Source organism: Colossoma macropomum, unplaced genomic scaffold (assembly GCF_904425465.1).
Source record: "Colossoma macropomum unplaced genomic scaffold, Colossoma_macropomum, whole genome shotgun sequence".
Lineage (NCBI taxonomy): Eukaryota > Metazoa > Chordata > Actinopteri > Characiformes > Serrasalmidae > Colossoma > Colossoma macropomum.
The window spans coordinates 28509976-28529895 of NW_023494794.1; the positions used below are offsets into that span (position 1 = coordinate 28509976).

General features: G+C 39.6%; 1 protein-coding gene across 1 annotated transcript in view; it reads right to left on the reverse strand.

Moving 5' to 3' along the window:
* kif1c (kinesin family member 1C) overlaps positions 1–19920 on the reverse strand; it is a 48311-nt gene that overhangs the window by 15325 nt on the left and 13066 nt on the right. The window contains exons 2-13 of the mRNA XM_036580749.1: positions 16414–16547; positions 11777–11853; positions 9559–9738; positions 9140–9205; positions 8607–8785; positions 7576–7687; positions 6234–6311; positions 4392–4457; positions 4117–4195; positions 2552–2630; positions 1688–1836; positions 575–702 (exon numbers count right to left, since the gene is read on the reverse strand). Of these exons, the coding sequence (XP_036436642.1) occupies positions 575–702; positions 1688–1836; positions 2552–2630; positions 4117–4195; positions 4392–4457; positions 6234–6311; positions 7576–7687; positions 8607–8785; positions 9140–9205; positions 9559–9738; positions 11777–11853; positions 16414–16516 (1296 nt within the window). The 5' untranslated portion in view covers positions 16517–16547. The remainder of the gene's footprint in view (positions 1–574; positions 703–1687; positions 1837–2551; positions 2631–4116; positions 4196–4391; positions 4458–6233; positions 6312–7575; positions 7688–8606; positions 8786–9139; positions 9206–9558; positions 9739–11776; positions 11854–16413; positions 16548–19920) is intronic.

The following is a 19920-nucleotide window of genomic DNA, read 5'->3' on the forward strand; positions in this document are numbered from 1 at the left end:
AGAGAAAGAGAGAAAGTGAGAAAGAGGCAGAGAGAAAAAAGGGGAAGAGAAAGAGAAAGATAGATGAGAGAAAGGGCGAGAGAGAAGGAAACAGATAAAAACAAAAAGAAAGTGTGAGAGAGGAAGAGGAAAAAGAGAAAGAAAGAAAGGAGGAGAAAGAGAGAAGGAGAGAAAGAATGAAAGAACAAAAAAAAAAGAGATGGAGAGAAAGAGAGATGCACATATTTTCAGGTTTAATATGATTGTGTGTTAAAGCGACTCTACAGTGCTGTAACTCTCTTCTACACAGATTAGTTTGATTAATAAAGGTTCTCCAACAGAACGTTAGAACGTTTTCGGCTCCTGCAGCGCAGCACTCTCGCACAATAAACCCCAAACATCACAACAGCTACAATTCAGAAGCTCTTCAGAAAAAAGCCCACTTATTTGGTTGCAGGCATGTCCATACTCCAAGCCCCGCCCACTTTAGTCTGATAGGCCCCACCCACATGGGTAGTTCTGACCACTGACCATGGTTTCCATATCAGACGGTAAATGAGAGACACTCTGAAGGCCACCAGCCGCACAGTTTTACCTTCAGCCTCTCCGCAGCCTCCTCTTTACTGATGGGGCTCATGTCCTCCACTGGTGCATCACTGGTAGTCTGGACTCCAGGGAGAGGGGCCTGCTGGGACACGCCTGGACCCCCAGCCATAGCAGGTCCTGGGAGAGGCACGGAGACAACATTAACAATATCATCATTAATGCTGAACACGACGTATGTAATTAAAACCTCTTAACCGTAAATATTCTCACAACTGAAATCACTTAAGCCAATAACATCGAACTATTTCTGATTGAACTGTATCTATAGGTGAATTTCAAGCTCTGTTATAATCAATTATAATCAATTCAAATGAATAATTTGTATACAATGAGCTCATTTCTTGCTTAAAATAAACATTTCAGACATAAAAATAACAAATCAAGCTACTGGGGGGTGGGGGGTGCTGAAAGAATCGTTTTAAAATCGAAACTGCAAATTAAAGAGTGCAGTTTTCAAATCTTTTTAACTTTATTATAGCATACATTATCAATACGCTTTAATCAGGCAAGTTTAACCTCATAACACCGAGCCGGAAACTGCCTGAAGACGAGTTAAACCAATTAGAAGCAACCAAACACCCATGCGGTGTGACATCACAAACCTTTATGAAATGATTCAGTGATTCAATTATGATTCTATGAGTTTTGATAACGATTCTTTAGGAAATGGATCAGATTTTAAAATTTCATCTCGTTCAATTTATGACGGTATGACTGAAAATTATTTTGCATGCACAAATCTGACTAGAAGAAACCGGCCCAATCCCATTTCACCCCTCGCCCCTACCACTCAGCCCTACCCCTTCGTTTTGCACGTTCACCACTAGCGTTACAGGGCCACTACTGCATAAACGTTTTCATCTAGTCAGGTTTGTGTATGCAAAATAATTTTCAAAATCATACCGTAATAAATTGAACAAGATGAAATTTTAAAATCTGAAACATTTCCTAAACAATTAACAAACCACTGATTTCATTCCTAAAGAATCATAACTGAATCACTGAATCATTTCATAAAGAACTGCAATCGAATCATTTGTGAGATGTAAAGAGTGCACTCCCTTAATGTTTGAAGTATGTGTATTCTGTGCGTGTGTGTTACCTGTAGCGGTGATGAGGTCACTGAGGCCCTGGGCCAATAGCAGCTCCTTGAGGCGGTTCACTTCCTCTTTAAGCTCTCGGACCAGCCGGGCGTTCGGGTCTTCGTTAATGACTGCGTTACAGCGGATCTGTTTCGCACGATCCGCATACCTGCCCGGAGAAAACGAGTGAAGGATTTAGGATGAAGCTCTAACGGCTCTCTGTTCCCTAAATAGTGCACTATATAAATGATTCATCAATTCATTCTGGATTAAAGCACTCTGAAATTATTACTGTCAGATTGATACATACTGGATTAAAATCACTCCGCAATTATTACTGCCAGTGTGCAAATCTTTTAAAAACAAATGTGCATAGTTTTTATAATACGACAGTAATAATTTCAGAGTGCTTTAATCCAGTATGAATTGATGAATCATTTACATAGTGCACTATTTAGGGAACAGGGAGCTGTTAGAGCTGATTCATACTGGATTAAAACCACTCTGCAATTATTACTGCCAGGCTGATTTATACTGGATTAAAACCACTCTGCAATTATTGCTGCCAGACTGATTCATACTGGATTAAAACCACTCTGCAATTATTACTGTCAGACTGATTCATACTGGATTAAAATCACTCCACAATTATTACTGTCAGACTGTAAAAACTACACACCCTGCAGATTCATACTGGATTAAACTCACTCCACATTTATTACTGTTAAGACTATAAAATCTACATATGTTGCAGATTCATACTGGATCAAAGCACTCTGTAATGATTATGTTGAGACTAAATTCTACACAGTGCAGATTCATACTGGATCAATATCAGCAAACTAATCCAGTAGCTCAGTAGAGTATGTAGTCTGTATGTATACCTGAGTGTACTGAGGGTTTCCTCATAGTTGATGTCTGCTGGACTCAGGGCAGCGATCATGGCCGTGCGAGAGTTACCCCCTTTAAAAAAAACAACAAATATACAAATCAGATGAAGCCAAATGCAAAAACACACACACACACACACACACCCACACACCCTCTCTCTCTCTCTCTCTCTCTCTACACCCACTCACATCCAACCTATTTTATTTTAAACACTTTCAAATTACAATACAATACCATTACAGGCAATTATGTGGCAGGTTCTATAAATATAGACAAAATCTTTATGTTAAATACGTAAACATTTACTTAGACTAGTGTTTAAAAGTTTGAAATCACTTGTCATTAATAACTGCTGTCATTTTATCCAAAAACTTGAACATGAGATCGACACCAGAAGGTGTTTTAAGGTTTTTCATTCTTTATCATCACTGTGTAAACATGCATCTTCATCTTTTTCTTTTTTCTCCCTCATCTGATCCCAGCAACTGACTTTTAGGCTTTTCACTCCTGATAGAAGAATAAAAAAAATGCTCCAAAATCACTTGGAATGAAATCTTTTTACATTTACACTTACATTAAAAGTTAAGAACCTTCAGCCGTCTCCTTTAAAGTTACTAACTTGGACGTGACGATGTAGCGATGTGCATTTTTGGGAACACTAAAATGTATTAAATGCTAAATATCATACTGTAATTGCTAATCTCTAGAAATTTCTTGATAAGATATTCGCCTGAGATTTGTTCACCACTTTCTGACTATTAATTCTCTTACCCATAATGCTAACTATGAAATCTGTAAAAGTTGTATTAGCATCATAATCGAATAATTTAATAGATGCATCAGCAGCAATTTTGTTTTTATTTTATTCAAAACAGTGATCCCAAACTTTTAAACTGTGATTCCAGACTTTAACGCTAAAGTAGACCCAAAGGATTTTAACCTGTTAACTGTGGCCCTATTTTAGCCAGAAACGTCATACCCAGAGTAAAGGGGGCGCTGTTCACAGATACTCTGGGCTACAGACATGATCTCCATCTCATTTGAAAGGAAACACTCGTGTTTTATTATGAATAACTGTATGAATTAGTGACACAGAGTAACAGAGTCTGGAACGGAGGAGTTTATTTCCTCCTGACTCACAGATCTCTAAACTGATCTCTGACTCTTGCCGTGTTATCAGACCTCATGTTTTGGATTATGGTGCCTCTGTGGAGGAGGCGAGGCTCTGAAGGTGAGGGCACACAGATCTGTTAGCGTTTGCTCATTCGGTGCTGATGCTGTAAACAGTTTAGGGAAACTGAATCGTGAGATTTCAAGCTTTCTAACAGTGTGTTGCATCACTGCACTGCTGGACGATTTGATGCATAAAAATTACGTTTTAAAAAAACAGATGTGAACGCTTTGACAGAAGTCTGCCGATACCAGCACAGAGATCTGGAAAAGGTTAACTACACAATATTTTATGTAGTGAAACGTGGATGGAAACGGCAATTATAGGTTTAAAATAAAAAAAAAAAAAGCATTTTAATTTAATTGCCCCTCTCGTTCTCTCTCTCACCCAGGTTCTCTCTCAGTAGCCAGGTCAGTACTGAGTCCCTGTAAGGGATGAAGTCAGACTTCCTCTTTTTGGTGTTTTGCTGGAGTCAAAACAAACAAGAGAACAGAGGACAAACGGTCAGTCAATCTCTCAGGACAAGAACAATAATAACAAAAATAATTATGGGAAAAATAAAAATTCTGCTACTTATCAATGCCAACATTATTATTCCACTGCTGTTCGGCTAAATGGCCTGTCATTCACTGTCAGCCACAAAAAGTGTGTGTTTTTCTCACCATGTCTGCCAGTGCCGAGATGACTTTGCCCAGTGTAGTTAGAGACTTGTTTATATTCGCACCTTCCTGCAAATCAAAACAAAACACTCTAATAACAAAACCGCAGAATATCAGTGAATGTAGGTCAGTCAGTTTTAGGGCCTTTGCTTTTCTCTTGGACATGTTGCCTCTCAGTGATGTCACTAGGAAACAATATAAATTTTCCTAGAACACAATTCTACATTTCCATTCCTTCTGATGATCAAGACTCTGGACAGGCTGACCAGCTCTGTGTCAGATATTTCTCAGGGGACGTCACAAAATTTCCTACAACTAAATCACTAAAACAGCTAACACAACAGCTCGTCTCTTTAGCTTCATATACCAGACCTGCAGTAGAAACCTGGGTGTGATCTCTGACTCTGAGCTCTGTTTTATCTGCATGTAAACACGGTCACTAAAGTAGCTTTTCATGATGTGAGAAAATCACTGCAGTTCGGCCTTTTCTCTCTCAGAGCGACGCAGAGAGACTTGTTGCTGCCTTTTTTCAGCAGAGTTGATCACTGTAATGATCTTCGTACTGGAGAAAACAGTCCATCCTCTACAGCTTGTACAGAACACAGCAGCACGGATCCTCACAGCACCAACAGAGAGCTCATAACACCCCGCCCCCGTGTACACACTGCACCAACCGCCTGGATCTTTTAGAGAGAGTTTAAAGCTCTGCTGCTGGTTTTTAAAGCTCTAAATGACCATAAAGATCCTGAATGTCTGTCTGTTTAGATCTGCAGATACTGACCTTCTACAAACACCTTCAGTAAAACACAGAAAACGTGGAGAGACTCTTTCAGTTATTCTGCTTCTAAACTGTGGAGCTCAGTTCAGCTTTTATTAGACAGTCAAGCTCAGAGTTCACTTTTAATAAACATCTGAAAACGCAGCTCTTTAACTCAGAGCTTCAGTAAAACTCTAAGTCTCTGTTTATCTGTTTAATGTTATCTGTGATACTGTCTATATGATTAATATTCATAGTTTTTATTACTGTTACGCTTTATCAGCTGTCTGTAAAGCACTTTGAACTGCCACTGGTATGAAAAGTGCTCTATAAATAAAAATATTACCATTACTACTACCACTATTATTATTATTATTATTATTATTATTATTGTTACTGACCAATGGCTTATAAAACATCAATTTTTCAGCTGTTATCACAGAATAATGTCTACATCAGTGTCTACACCAAACCTCCGAAAATTGAGCATCACATCACTTATTTTGTTATAAATAAATAAATAAACTACTACTACTAATGATAACAACAACAACAACAACAACAACAACAACAACAACAACAACAATAATAATAATAATAAAAAATGTTGACAGTTTATTATAATAATTTTATTATTTATGGAAATGGAACCTCATGGCTCATACTGTGTATCAAGAAAACGTCTTGAAGTATTGTGATCTTATATTTTGCACCAAAATCACCCACCCTAAACTCAGATTACAACTAACGTAATGAAAACAGCTGTGAACGCCAAAACGCATTCAGCTTAACGTACACATGACTAAGTTTGCATGAAAGTCGACGCCGGCCTGTACAGCAGAGCAGACACGTTTGATTTAGACAGTCTGGAGAGGAAACGGTTACTGTGTGGAAAGAACGTATCGAGCTCAGTCTTAATTTAAAAAGGCCGATTAATTTATTTAGAAACTGTGTATATTCTGAACTGAGACCACAGAGAATCATCTCTACATTCTTCACTCACTGTAACATCTGTCTAAATCACAGACCAACAGGGCTTCACAGAAAATTTCAGTATCACAAAGGAAGGTTTCATCACCGGTTCTCACCTTTAACCTCATGCCCTTCGCTCCAGAGGAATCTGCTCTTTCGCTTCCAGCCAGATCCACCAGGCTGATCTTGCTCACCTGAGAAACACAGAGAGCAAAACATTATACAAGCTAATAAACACAGTTATAAACCCAGGGTCTTCAATCATACACTGTGCCTAACATATATGATCGTTAGTTACAATAATCTGAATTATTTTTACCTTGTTTATGGGGCCCCGGAGCCAAAATAACATCCTGGCTTTCTTCACTGTGCATCAACGATTTTACAGGATATATAGGGTTTTATAACAGTGTCTTATATATCACAAACCTCACCAACCAATCAGCACTCAGTACCAGTAATGTTAACCAATCAGCGCTCAGCAGCAGTAATGCCAACCAATCAGCGCTCAGTAGCAGTAATGCCAACCAATCAGCACTCAGTAGCAGTAATGCCAACCAATCAGCGCTCAGTAGCAGTAATGCCAACCAATCAGCTCTCAGTAGCAGTAATGCTAACCAAGCGGCACTCAGAAGCAGTGATGCCAACCAATCAGCACTCAGAAGCAGTAATACTAACCAATCAGCGCTCAGTCGCAGTAATGCCAACCAATCAGCTCTCAGTAGCAGTAATGCCAACCAATCAGCTCTCAGTAGCAGTAATGCCAACCAATCAGCTCTCAGTAGCAGTAATGCTAACCAAGCAGCACTCAGAAGCAGTGATGCTAACCAATCAGCACTCAGAAGTAGTAATGCTAACCAATCAGCACTCAGTAGCAGTGACGCTAACCAATCAGCGCTCAGTAGCAGTAATGCTAACCAATCAGATCCCATTACCAGTTAGCTTGATACGTAAATGAGGTAGACAGACATATTAGCTGGGTAGCCTGACGCAAAACAAAATACACACACAGTTTGCTGATTTAAGGGAATTGATTATTGGTTATTGATCTAAGGAGACCTTTGAGAATTTTATATACACACGTGCAATAAGCATACATAGAATCGGGCAACTCTAATAATTAAACAGGATTAATAATTTAAAACCTTTTTTTTTGTATTTGCATATCGTGAGCTCAGCAGCTGCACTTTATAATGTGGGAAACATTATTGATGAATGGACCAACAGAGCTGCTTCAAAATGGCTTGGAATAAAACCATAAACTCATCATCATAATTCATAAAATCATGAGCAAAATTAATTGACTCAGATCAAAATGTTTTTGATGTTTTACATTAAAATGTTTAGAATGTTTCTGCCCGTCCTGTAAAGCTACCACTGAGGAGTCGCTTGTTTTTATATGGACAGTGTCGATATACACACACGAGCCTGGACGTGTTTGTGTACAGACTCACACACCTTCTCGGTGTCGAGGTTGGTCATCTGGTCGTGGCGACGCTGCGTGAACAGGATGGTGAAAACGGCGTGAGAACGACTGCTTGTCTCATTCATATTGGTGGCGGCTACCGTTCTAGAGAGAGAGAGAGAGAGAGAGAGAGAGAGAGAGAGAGAGAGAGAGAGAGAAAGAGAGAGAAAGAGAGAGAGAGGATATGAATACTGCTTTAGGTGAAAATAAACATTCTGAAATACAGACAGAATAAACAGTGTCTCTCTCTGTGTGTTTGTTATGTAAAGTTATCAACTTTATCAACAGGTTCAGTAAATAAGGATCTGCCTTAGGCTGTCAAACAAGCACTCAAAGAAATATATAGAAATGAATTATAACTGTTTTTGGTCAATAAAACCACACAAAGGTTATAAGTGGACCTCAGATATTGAAGCATATCAGTAGGAAAATAAAAAAAAAAATGTAATATGTAAAAAGGCATGTTTTTATGTCTGCATTCATATTTTCCACTCATAGACGCAATTTTGGACTCAAAAATGAAAATTCAAATTCAATTGCACAATTTTATTTGGTACACTAGTGTTGACATTTTATTTACAGAACGGTTTAAAAGCGTTATGAGTAACTTTATTTAGATTAAAATGTATTTCCAGAACCGCATTTATATGCATCATGTTATTATGCTGTAATGGTGTAAAAATGATCATTAAAATGTAATTCACCTTTTATGCACTTGTACTCCTTAATAATGCATTTGAGTTTGCATTATTGACGAGAACAAGCTAGAAAGAGGGAAAAATTCAGACGCGGTGAAGGAAACAGAGCCTCTCCTGTGTGCAGTTATACACTCTCTCCTTCTGCGCTCATTCAGTGGCAAAATTCCTTCGGAAATTCATTTGACCTGACCGCATTTTCATTGTCATAGACTTTCCAACCTGTCAATCATCCTATTAGGACGGGGCCAACAGCGTAAACTTGGTGACAAATCAAAATACAAAAAAAAGAACAGAAAACTGTAGGATATGGGTTTAACTGGTCATACCTGGCCTTGTTGCCACAGTCCATCAGGTCAGCGATGTCGCTGTAGTTGGTGACAGCCATCTTGGACAGGTCCTCTACGTACGGGCCCATGATGGGGTGCTCTCGGACCCGCAGCGGCCCCCTGCTCTTCGGGTTCAGCAAGTCCCTCACACGCTCACAGTAAATCTCCATATAGGACACCTGCAGGCGAGAGAGGGCGAGAGAGAGAGAGAGAGAGAGAGAGAGAGAGGGAGAGCTAAAGAGGGCTCATCGGCACCTGAATCATGGAGTCACCCTTTTAAAAATTAAGTACTCTTAAAAATGTATAACAAAAATAGAATGAAATATCTGGACCCCTGAGGGACCAGTAAAGAGGAACAGACTGTGGCCCGTGTCTGTAAGAACACTTTAAAAGCTGTCTGTCTGAGCCGTGCTCCACTGTTATGGTCTGAAAATATCACGTGACGCAGCAGCACAAGATGACCCGGTACAAACTGTACGCGTGTTATGACAACGATGACAGTGTGAGGTCAGACTGAGGGCACACGCACTTACCTCCACAGAGAAGGAGAGGTCAGGGTCAGTGTTCTCCACCGTCCGCTTGAACAAGTCCTCACAGAGCTAAAAGAGAGCACAACACAAAAAATAAAAAATACTGCTGAAAATATGAAAACCTGCTAAACTGATTACTGGATCATTAGGCAAGAACTACAACCACCCAACAAGCTCAATGGGGGATTAATACTACTACTACTACTACTACTACTAATAATAATAATAATAATAAGAGTAAGTAGAGCCAAAATCCTTAAGATGGCTAACAATAAACGAAAGCTAATCCAGGCTATTTAGCATTTATTCCTCTCACCTTCACTATTAGCTTAAATTCACTGTTAATCATATTATTAGGAAATATTTCTATTCACTTTTCACCAAACTATCACTTTAACTCTCTCTCTGGTCGTCATGGTTACCTGTGGTATGATGCCCTGCTGGTCGGGCTCCTGTTTGCCCATCATGGTGTAGGACTTCCCGGCTCCGGTCTGGCCGTAAGCGAAGATGCACACGTTGTATCCCTCGAAGGCGTGCAGCAGCATTTCCTCTCCAATGTCCAGATACACCTGCCTCTGAGACGCGAACGCCGGGTCCTCGTCCTGCGGCACAGCGAGGGAGCTCACTTTAATAGACCTATAACTTATCGTTGTGCTACAGAGTCGTACACAAAAGTTTAAACTTACATATTACATGTTTTGTTGATTTTATAGATATAAATAAGTTAACACGTCCTCTACATTGAACGCATTTAAATATGGGCATTTTTCTGCACGTTTCACTGCACAATTTATATTTATTTGCTTACATATAAAATATTTCAGTATAAACTGTGTCATAACTTTTGTGTTGTAGTCATGGCGACCCCTGGTTCCTATCACCACCACTGTAAAGACATCTGAACCATTTCACACCAAACCACTCTGAATCTCTCTGTTTACATCTCACACACTGAATTATGCAGACATTTTGAAAAATTGGTGGAGTTCCCCTTTAAATAAGAACAAAATGTGAAGGTTTAGTTCATCATAAGCAGCTCTGTGCTTTGTGTACATTTATCTCAGCTTCGTGTTCATCACAGCCTCTTCTTGGTATGAAGAGAAAGTGATGATCTGACAGTTTTCTTTTCTAGACTACTTTAAAAATTAATATTAAAACTCTTCTGGCCCAAAAGTACTTAATACACCTGAAAGGTCTGAGTGCTGATGAGTGCTGACATCACAATAAGGGGAGAAAATGCAAAACCTTAGGCTTTATTTCCAAAATAGGGGTCTTTTAGCAGCTGTTCCTGCAGTTTTGTCAGCTTTACATGAAAAGAAATGTTAAGATCTAAAAGGCTTCCCGTTGAACCCTTTTGCTGCCGTATGAAAGCTAAATCAGAGAGCTAATAGCAGGTTTTACAGTGATCCAGCTGTGTGTTTGTGCTGTATGTCTGGGTTGTGGGATGTTAAAGCTGGTTTCTCTCACTCTGGCTAGTGACGTCACTCTGCTGACTTCAGATTTGTGAATCATGTCGCTATTTTTAAGTCTTTGTTTACAATATGAAAAGTAAAAGCAGAGATGTAATATAGTAGTGAGTGGGTTCTGGGTGAGCTGGATTGCTGGCTGATAGATGGTCACAGGGGGGTGAAATCACTCTGGATGGTGAGGCAGAGTCTGATGATGATCTGATGTGAATCACATCGCTGTTTTAACCCTTTGTTGGAATTTGAGGGCTAAAAGCAGAGCAATAATGTCAGGCTTTTGGGTGATTTTCTGGCTCGACAACATCATGCTAGCCAGTTTGAGACGGGTCTGCTGGTCTGGCTGATATGTGGATCATGTCTGAAGCCGTTCTGAAGTTATGAAGGCTAGAAGTGACCTGTATTTCTGCCTGCAAAGTGCAGACTTCGGGTTCTGAGGGTTAATACGATAAGTTATTGGAGATCAACGAAGAAAACCTGATCACTTAAAAACATTTTAAAACGCTTGGTATCTCCAAAACTGCGACAGGCAGCGTATCGTTCGCTGTGAACAACGAATCCTCACGTATGAAATGTTTCAGTAAATGACACGACAGCAAACCACAAGCTGTTTTTCAAGTTTTATCCATCAGTGGTGAAGTTCGTTAGCCAATGAGAGCGATTTGCCGTGCTGTGTGACCAATAGGAATAATCAAAGGTGAAGCTTTTAGGTGCATCTTTGGGCTGTTTAGGAAAATCTATTGTAATCAAACTGTGGTGAAATCTGAGATTTCATTTTTCATTAAATTGCTCTGAGACTGAATCGTGTCCGAGAATCAACACTTCAACAAGTCTTTGAGCTGGAACACTTTTAAGACTGATCTGAGTTGTGTGGGTGATCTGCTTTGAGACTTAACCACTCAGAGATTGAATCATTTTGTGACTGAACAGTTTCAGACTGAACCGTTTTGTGATTAAACGGTTTTGAGACTGAATCTTTTTTGTGATTGAACAGTTTTGAGACTGAATTGTTTTTTGTGATTGACACTTTTGAGACTGAATTGTTTTGTGACTGAACACATCTGAGACTGAATCGTTTTGTGACTGAACACTTTTGAGACTGAAGTGTTTCAAACTGAACGTTTTTCAAGTTTTATCCATCAGTGGCGAAGTTCGTTAACCAATGGAAGCAGCTTACCGTGCTGTGTGACCAATAGGAATAATCGAAGGTGAAGCTTTTTGGTGCATCTTTGGGCTGTTTAGGATTGATGATGCCTGAAACACAAACAAATCAAACATTAAATATCAGACAAAAACTGCAATCAAGAGTTTCTTCCCTGTATTTTTTATAACAAAACTGACAATGCAAACTTTAGACACATTTTCCTTTCATCTCTGTCATTTGTAAACCTCGTAAATCTATTTTGAAATCACTGTTTTTGTGAGGTCACACACACACATCATATTTACATATCTGCAGTTTAGCTCTGTCCATTTACACTGAAGTTATAAGGAGTGTTTCAGCCCGGACTGCTTTCTGAACAAGGCTCAATACAGGACAGCCAATCAGAACAGAGCTCATTTACATATATATGTGTCTTAAAGGCACAGTGATAAGAGCAACAAGTCATTGTAAATTAATTAATGATGCTGTAAGCCTTAATTAACCACCATTTCCTTCTTATTTTTGTGCTTCTTTTTAAAATATGCTCTCATCTGTCAGTTTAACAATAGCATGGCTGCAAACACACCTTGCAGTGTTGACAGAGTCAATACCCATCCACACACACACACACACACACACACACACACACACACACACACACACACACACACACACACAGGCCAACGATCTTAACACTGCACACACTCCAGCAGAGCAAGATTTCCTCTCCATAGAGACTCCATTCACAGCCTATAGAACCTCTGAGTGGGCCTTTCTCTCTCTCTCTCTCTCTCTCTCTGTCTGTCTGTGGTATTGAGGCTTTAGAGACAGTGGCCTCTTTGTAAGGCTGTGAAAAAGCATTGATTGTGGAATGTTAGAGAACTGATCGTAATAGTCAATATTCGACTCAAGTGTGAGCTCATTTTTTTTTGGCCACAACTTACAAAAAAGACTATTTTCCAATAAAATAAATACATAAATCTTGCTGTATTTTTTTTATAGTTTATACTTCACTAGTGTATAAATAGCTCCATCGTTAGGTATAGTTGTGTATTCAGCTGTGTATATTTTTATTTAAAAAAAAAATCCAAAGCAAACAAAATGAATCAAATCTAATCAAACTGTGTTGAAATCTGAGATTTCTGAATCGTGTCTGAGACTTGCATGTTTCAAGACCGAACCATATTGAGAATAAACTGTTTTGATATTTAATTGTTGTGAGACTGAACTACTTCGAGACTGAACTGTTCTAAGACTGAATCACTGAGAGTGAACAATTTTGAGAATGAATCGTTTTAAGACTGAACACTTTTGAGACTGAATCGTTTTAAGACTGAACACTTTTGAGGCTGAATCGTTCTGAGACTGAACCCTTTTGAGACAATCATTCTAAGACTGAATCATTTTGAGACTGATTCATTTTTAAACAAACATTTTGAGACTGAATCATTCTGAGACTGAACACTTTTGAAACTGAATCGTTCTGAGACTGAACATTTTTCAGACTGAATCGTTCTGAGACTGAACATTTTTCAGACTGAATTGTTCTGAGACTGAACATTTCAGACTGAATCATTCTGAGACTGAACATATATGAGACAATCATCTCGAGACTGAATCATTTTGAGACTGAAAACTTTTTCCAGATCAAATCGTTCTGAGATCGAACACTTTTGAGATCAAATCATTCTGTGACTGAACACTTCTGAGACCAAATTTTTGAGATTATTTGTTGTGAGACTGAACCATCCAGCAACTGAATCATTTTGAGATTGAACTGTTTCAAACTGAATTTGGTTTGAGACTGGCATCGTATTGAGTCTGAAGAGTCACAAGACTGAATCCATTCAAAAAAGAATCATCATCAGGCTGAATCATTTCAACACTGAACCGTTTTAGTTTCTGATGATTCCTCCACACAGCAAACAGTCTGGGTTTTACATTAGAAAGCTGGTCCTGGATCAGTGTGAAAGGTGAAGTGTTTGAAGGAAAGTCAGGGCGGAGGAGAACCACACACACACACACACACACACACACACGTCTGTGTTCTGTTTGTACTGGAGAGAGGTCAAACCAAACACACGGCCAGCCCCTCAGATTCTTTACATAGAAACAGAGAGAGAGAGAGAGAGAGAGAGAGAGAGAGAGAGAGAGAGAGAGAGAGAGAGAGAGAGAGAGAGGGAGGGGAGGAAGGGTGGGAGAGGGGAAAAGAGGAAGGAATGAAGAGTGAGAGGAAAAGAGGAGTAGGAATTCTGCTTTAATGTTTAAACACAGAAGGAGGGGGGGACGGGTTGAGAAGTGAGGAGTATAACGGTTCCACACCTCTGGAAGAACGGTGGAAATGTTGTGTAAGAGGAGGAGAATGTAGGAGAACGTGTGGTCAACGCTAACACAAACCAGCTAGCGTAGCATTTCCATTACCAGCACAGTGCAGAGGCTAATACAGCAACTCAGCACACAAAGCTAACTCCGCACACAAAGCTAACACAGACGATAGCTGGGATTCTTTACCAAAGCTAATGGAGAGCAGCTAGCATAGAGCAGCTAACGTAGCACTTCATCAGCAACAGAGCACAGCTGGTACAGCGCTGTGAAATCAGTACAGCTGCCAACAGCGTTTAACTGGGTCTGATCAGAGAAGCAGGCCTGGCTTATGTTTCTGCTTTACTGCACTGGCCCACTATTTTGCCATTAAAGAGCAAAAAAAACAAAACAGCATGCTGCACAGCAGGGATGCGGGAAGTGGGGGTGCTGAGGGTGCAGGAGCACTCCCACGCTATGTCAGAACGTGCACCCTATTCACTACATAGTGCACTATTTTGGGGTTCCACTGTTTTTTAGTGGTGTATGAAAACAGTGCGCAAGATCCAGTGCACTACATCCTACAATGCACTGCAACAGGCCCTTTTCACATTCCCGCATTTTTTCTGCAGGAAGTAGTCATTATAGGGTGACGCTGCTTCAGCTAAAGCAATTACAATAGCAATAATGATGAGTACAAACACAGTCACTGAAGGAAATGATGCTTTTAAAAACAATGCGTGCTCCGCCATGTGATCTCACCAAGAGCAAATGACTAATCTCAGCTATTTCTTCTATGTAGGCAAACCACCAAGCGCACGTTCCTGGGATTCATAGTGGTTTGGTGTGAAGTGGTTCAGATTTCTTTACAGTGGTGGTGATAGGAACCAGGGGTCGCCACGACTACAACACAAATATAGACATTTTATTTACTATCAAAACCACCAGTGAACCTACACGAGTCTTCTGAGTTTATATGGAATGTTGATGATGGAAAATAGTGGAAAATCTGAAAAAATAAGGCACTATTTTGCCTCACAACATCCTGCATGTATCCCTCCACCAGGAATGTATTTAAAAAGTAGAGCACATACAACTCACTGCTTCAGCCGCTTTCAGAGGAACGGTTTTCATTTTCTCCCTCTAAAGCTGACAGTATCTGAGAGAGTGACCACTCAGCAGGGAGCAGATGTTCGTTCACTGGTGCCGGTGGTTCCACCTTAAATGGTGCCTGAGCCACCAGAATGTAACTGCTGCACCATTTAAGGTCGAACGGAAAAATTTGGACACGAAGCCGAACTCAGCCTTGAGACTTTTTAGTGTTTGACAGTTTCTTTTTACAGATTAAACATATCAGGAAACCAGCTGGAGTGAATATAAATGCAAATAATAAACCGTCTCCAGTGGCGCTGCAGACCCTGACGACCTGGCGGGCCCCCCTGCAGGGATGTGTGTGCGTTTAGCTTTTTGCTGCTTTAACTAGTTTATTGTTAGCGAGCTGTTTCAGCATCTCCAGCTAACATGGCTAATCTAACATTTCAGATATAGTTATTTTCATCTCCACTGACTCATCACTCTATAGACGTTAGGTGATGTTGCTGTGCTCCGATAGCTCTAAAGGAGTTTTCCACAAATCATTTATATCCTTCATTAAGTCCTGTATTTAGCCCTTTATTGCTGTGTGTTTGGTTCTCCGACAGTTCTGGGCTCATCCTCGAATATCAATCTTGGCAACTACGACAAAGATACAGTGACACACCTACGGTGGCTGAAGTGATATGAACGCCTGTATGTCTGAGGTTAGTAACTGTCCGTAAGGCAAGAGCGGAACTTGTTTTACTCAGCGTTTACGCACTTCTGTTTATTGTGAAAAGGGCCTATAAGTAGTGTAAAACCGATGCACCCTAGGAGATAGGGGATACCCATAATGCACTGCGGTGTTCGCGAGGATTAGTGAGTCCCGCTACAAAGGCAGCGTCACCTCAGAGCCTCTACAGACCTGTTACTCTACAGACCTTTCAGGGAGCATCGCTAAAACACACAAAGAATGCCAAAAAGGATATATATATATATATATATATATATATATATATATATATATACACACACGCACACACACACCATTGCAGTCATACAGAAACCATGTACCTCCATTATTTTTGGTCACTGTACCGTTTTTACACATTTTTAAATACCAGCTGTGATGAACGGACCAACAGAAACGCTACAAAATTACATCTTGCTACATTAATGCACATTAAAGTTCTTAAGAAAGAAGTTTATTCATTTTATAAAGTTACTAATTTGGAGATTTCAATCATTTTTAACAGCCACAACAAGACATGTTCATGCTTGTGTCTTAAACTCACAGGTGGACTTGTCCTGCATCTGAATCACACACTTCGCTCCGCGGTTCGTCTCGCGGTTGTTAAAAGGCCTCACACGCACCGCCACCTTCACTGAGGACGCCATGCCGACCAACCGACCAATCAGCCTTCAGCACCTGGAAGAGGAGGTAGAAGAACAGAGCTTTAAACATCCTGATAAAACACAACAGTGCAGGCATAAACACAATCAATAAACAATTAATTAAATAATAAACAAATAAACAAACTACACACAGCCATACGTCAATATTAGTGGCATAAATCTCTGACTTCGCAGTGATTTGACAAGATTATGTTTCTTCTTTAGGAATAAAAGGTATCAGAAAACATCTGACTCATTCCAGCTTTAAAGGGAAACTCCACCAATTTTTCAAATTCCCCCCATAATTCAGTGAGTGAGATGTAAGCAGAGTGATTCAGAGTGGTTTGGTGTGAAATGGTTTAGATGTCTTTACAGTGGTGGTGATAGGAACCAGGGGTCGCCATGGCTACAACACAAATATAGACATTTTATTTACTATCCAAAACCACCAGTGAACCTACACAAGTCTTCTGAGTTTATATGGAATGTTGATGATGGAAAATAGTGGAAAATCTGAAGTGATAAGTTTCTTTGCGGACTATTTTTGCCTCACAACGCCCTTCATGTATCCCTCCGCCAGCATGTGTGTTAAAATATGTTAAATTATTACAAAACTATCATGAAACAGTGTCTCAGTCATCAGGCAGTGAATTCATAACCATTTCATGTAGTAACTTTCTGTGAGGGAGCTTTTAGAGGTGGACGTCTGGTTCCTATCACCACCACTGTGAACAGTTCTGACTCGGTAAGTTTATGTAGAACAGAGAGTTTCACACCAAACCGCTCTGAATGACTCTGTTTACATCTTAAGCACTTAATTATGCAGAAATTTTGAAAAATTAGTGGCCATATAAAGACATATCTGATATCTGTCTGTGTTTTTCCACACTGTAACATCTATGTCGTTATCCAAAAACCTGATAAGGTTAAAATCTCTGCATCATTCATTTATATTCCTGAATTTACATTCATTCATTCACGTGGCTGAAAACATGCGCTGCGAATAAGTGGTGTCAGGTTTGTGTTTCAGTGCTCCCGTTTATCTGAGAACACAGTCTGAGTTCTCTCAGATGTTCTCAGCTTTATTCTCCACTGAGGAGCAGCAGAAGAGGCCAGAGGCCATGAGCTCGGGTTTTATTTCTCAGCTTTTTTTTTTCCTCTTTCTATTTTCCCACACGTCCACACCTCTCCCACAGCAGATCATTTACCACACACACACACACACACAGAGATGTGTACCTGTGTGTGTAACAGGTGTTTCCTTCTTCAGGATAACAGCCTGGCAGGCAGCCAAGTCACACTTCAACACAGGACGGCCTGAACTAACCCATAATCACAACACACACAATTACAAACCCGCTCTGAAGTTACAAACACAGTCACTGAAGGAAATGATGCTTTTAAAAACAATGCGGGCTCCGCCATGTGATCTCACCAAGAGCAAATTACTAATCTCAGCTATTTCTTCTATGTAGGCAAACCACCAAGCGCACGTTCCTGGGATTCACAGTGGTTTGGTGTGAAGTGGTTCAGATTTCCTTATAGTGGTGGTGATAGGAACCAGGGGTCGCCATGACTACAAGATAAATATAGACATTTTATTTACTGTCCAAAACCACCAGTGAACCTACACGAGTCTTCTGAGTGTATATGGAATATTAATGATGGAAAAATAGTGGACAATCTGAAAAAATAAGGCACTATTTTGCCTCATAACATTCTGCATGTATCCCTCCACCAGGAAGGTATTTATAAAGCTTGTTTTAAGTCATCAGGCAGTGAATTCATAACCATTTCATGTAGTAACTTTCTGTGAGGGAGCTTTTAGAGGTGGACGTCTGGTTCCTATCACCACAACTGTGAACAATTCTGACTCGGTAAGTTTCTCTGGAATGGAGCGTTTCACACCAAACCACTCTGAACCACTCTGTTTACATCTTATGCATTTAATTGTACAGAAATTTTAAAAAAATCGGTGGAGTTCTCTTTTATTAGAGGAAATTTAGCCCTATAACACAGCACTCATGCAAACCGCGTGAGCTCACTACATTCAGTGTTCAAGCCTTAATACAGAGAAAATGGACAGAATACAGATGTTCTTGGATGAAAAATAAGGCTATGATCACCTGCATGAAACACCATAAGTGAATTTGGGCCTTAATGTTTCTCTCTAGCTTAAGTGAGCGTCAGCATTTCTGACACTTAAAATTACAGCTTTAAATTAAGATCTAAATCCTTTAAGTGCTGAAGATAAATACTTAAGATGTTTCAGGCCAGAGTAAAACCTTACAAATGTACTTTTGTGCATCTTTCACTTGAGCTTAAAGCATAAATGAACGATAGTCATTCCAGTCATTGTTGAGAAATGCAGACGTGTGTAATCCTGCATCTGAAATGGGCCTGTACCAGTTACAGGATCCTCTTATATGGATAACCGTGTGAAAAAATAACCATGGTAAACCAGGTTCTGAGTGTGTGTGTGTGTGTGTGTGTGTGTGTGTGTGTGTGTGTGTGTGTGTGTGTGTGTGTGTGAGAGAGTGTTCTTTCCCTTTGCTTTACTTTTTATTCAACAAAGGTCAAGTTTCAAATCATATGCTATCAATGTTTGCTCCTGTAGTTGCTTCAGAGTTAGGCACCGTCTCAAAATGACCTGAAGAAAACAAGTGTTGCCATCATTAATATCTCTGCAAGTACATCTGCTGATGCTTCCACTCAACATCACTGAGGATGTATTCAAAAGCATCAGCAGATGTACCTACAAAGATACTTGCACTATTACTACTTTTTATACTAATAAGACTTTCAATAACTTTTCTTCCAGAAATTTTGAGACTGTCCCTAACACTGAAGAGGACTCTCTTAGTTTTGTGAAATAAAAGAACATACTAGCACAATGATAATTAAATAATTAAATAATTCTATGTCTATTTTTATTCCTATTTTTATTTCTGTCTAATTTATGTTAGTTGCAATTATATGTCTTGCTACTATAACATGCTATGCTATTTCCCTTCAGGATCAATAAAGTTTTATCTATCTAATTCAGTAAATGTTATGGTTGTCATATACTGTCGTCTTCAATTTGGCCACAAACGTGTAATTAAGCTTAAACATAAAGATTACAGTCCGATGCTGTCGTGTCTGTAGCTGCTTAGTCAGATGGTATGATACCTAGTACCTTAAAAAAAAGGTTCTTTAAAGAAAGTGTACATGGATCTATATATAAACCAGTGGTGAACCGCGACTACTAGATTTGGGATTCCTGTGGTGTGTTGTCGCTAAGCTAAACGCCACAATAGATTAAATACAGACATTTCAAGCTAATAAAAGACACTCCATGCGTTCTACCAGACATCAACATACGTAAGCTTGTATGTATCAGTTTCACACTGACTCTTTCAGTAAAG